Raw genomic sequence first — 1,152 nt, 5'->3', positions numbered from 1 at the left:
TATACATATATGTTTATATATCAGAGTACAGACGCGCGTACCTCCTGCCTGCGTCTGGTGGACTGCATCGGCCATCAGCCTCGCCATGGCTTCCTTGCCAGCCCTATTCGTCCTATCTACTGCCAGAAGTCGTCTTAAAGACTGCACTGCTTCAATAGTTCGGCCCATCTGCTCGTACGCCTGGGCCTCGCGATATAAAGCCTTGCCATCGCGTACGTTACGAGCAAGAACGTATTTGCACTGCTTCAAAGCCTCCTCTGGTTGTTTCTGCAGAGGCATGAGTGCAAATAAATCCATTTTTAGTAGAATTTGGAAACGAACCATAGTTCATGATATCGTGTTTTGCTCCGTAAGGTATACGTGCGACTTGATATTTGAGATTCAAGCTTTGGGCAACAAAAAGCTCGGCTCATACAGGTGCACATAAGCATCATTTCACGCTAGATAGGAGTCCACCTGAGACATATTGGCTGGACAGAATCCAACACGCACATCTTTGTTAGTTCTATGTATCATACATAGGCACATAGCCAAAATATGCAGAGCATGCAATACAATTGAAAATAGAGGATACGTCCATATTGATGAAATAGCAGAAACATGCAGAGTATACAATACAATCGATAGTAGAGCACGTATCCTATGGAGAGCTCATATAGAAAAATAGCAGAAATATGCAGGTTACTTCATTGTAATCAACAACAGCTAACGATCATATCTCAGCTGACCTCACATACCATATTGATGAAGTTTTAACAGTAGGAAACGTATTGCATTGATAATCAACAGTAGAAAACGTATTGCATAGATAATCAGCAGTAGAAAACATATTGCATTTCAACTCAGACATCACGTACCATATTGATGTGGCAAACGGCCATATTGCGACGTAGAGTCACCTCAAGGTCCGCCTCAGGTGACAATTCAAGCGCACTCTGGTACACCTTGATCGCCTGCGTGTATTTCTTGGTCTTAAATAACGCATTGCCTTCCTCTTTGTATTCCAGAGCAGTTGTTGGCACATTCCCAGCCATCTGGTAACATCAAATTGGATTGTATAAGTACAATGCAGCGATAGCAAGGTTACCTATGGTTATGAGGTATCAATAAACACTGCTCCTATATAATCTTGCACAAACTTGACAAAAATAT

The 1,152-nt window shown here is 42.1% G+C and overlaps 1 protein-coding gene across 1 annotated transcript; it reads right to left on the bottom strand.

Moving 5' to 3' along the window:
- Positions 1-41: 41 nt before the first annotated feature.
- Positions 42-267, bottom strand: SARC_16820 (hypothetical protein; the record flags this gene model as incomplete). Its single annotated transcript, XM_014289078.1, has 1 exon — positions 42-267. A coding segment is annotated over one exon (226 nt), but the record flags the coding sequence as incomplete, so codon positions are not given.
- Between the last annotated feature and the right edge of the window lie 885 nt (positions 268-1,152).

The sequence above is a fragment of the Sphaeroforma arctica genome, assembly GCF_001186125.1.
Source record: "Sphaeroforma arctica JP610 unplaced genomic scaffold supercont1.8963, whole genome shotgun sequence".
Lineage (NCBI taxonomy): Eukaryota > Ichthyosporea > Ichthyophonida > Sphaeroforma > Sphaeroforma arctica.
The sequence above is the reverse complement of the archived record's forward strand: the minus strand, read 5'-3'. Positions and strand labels throughout refer to the sequence as shown.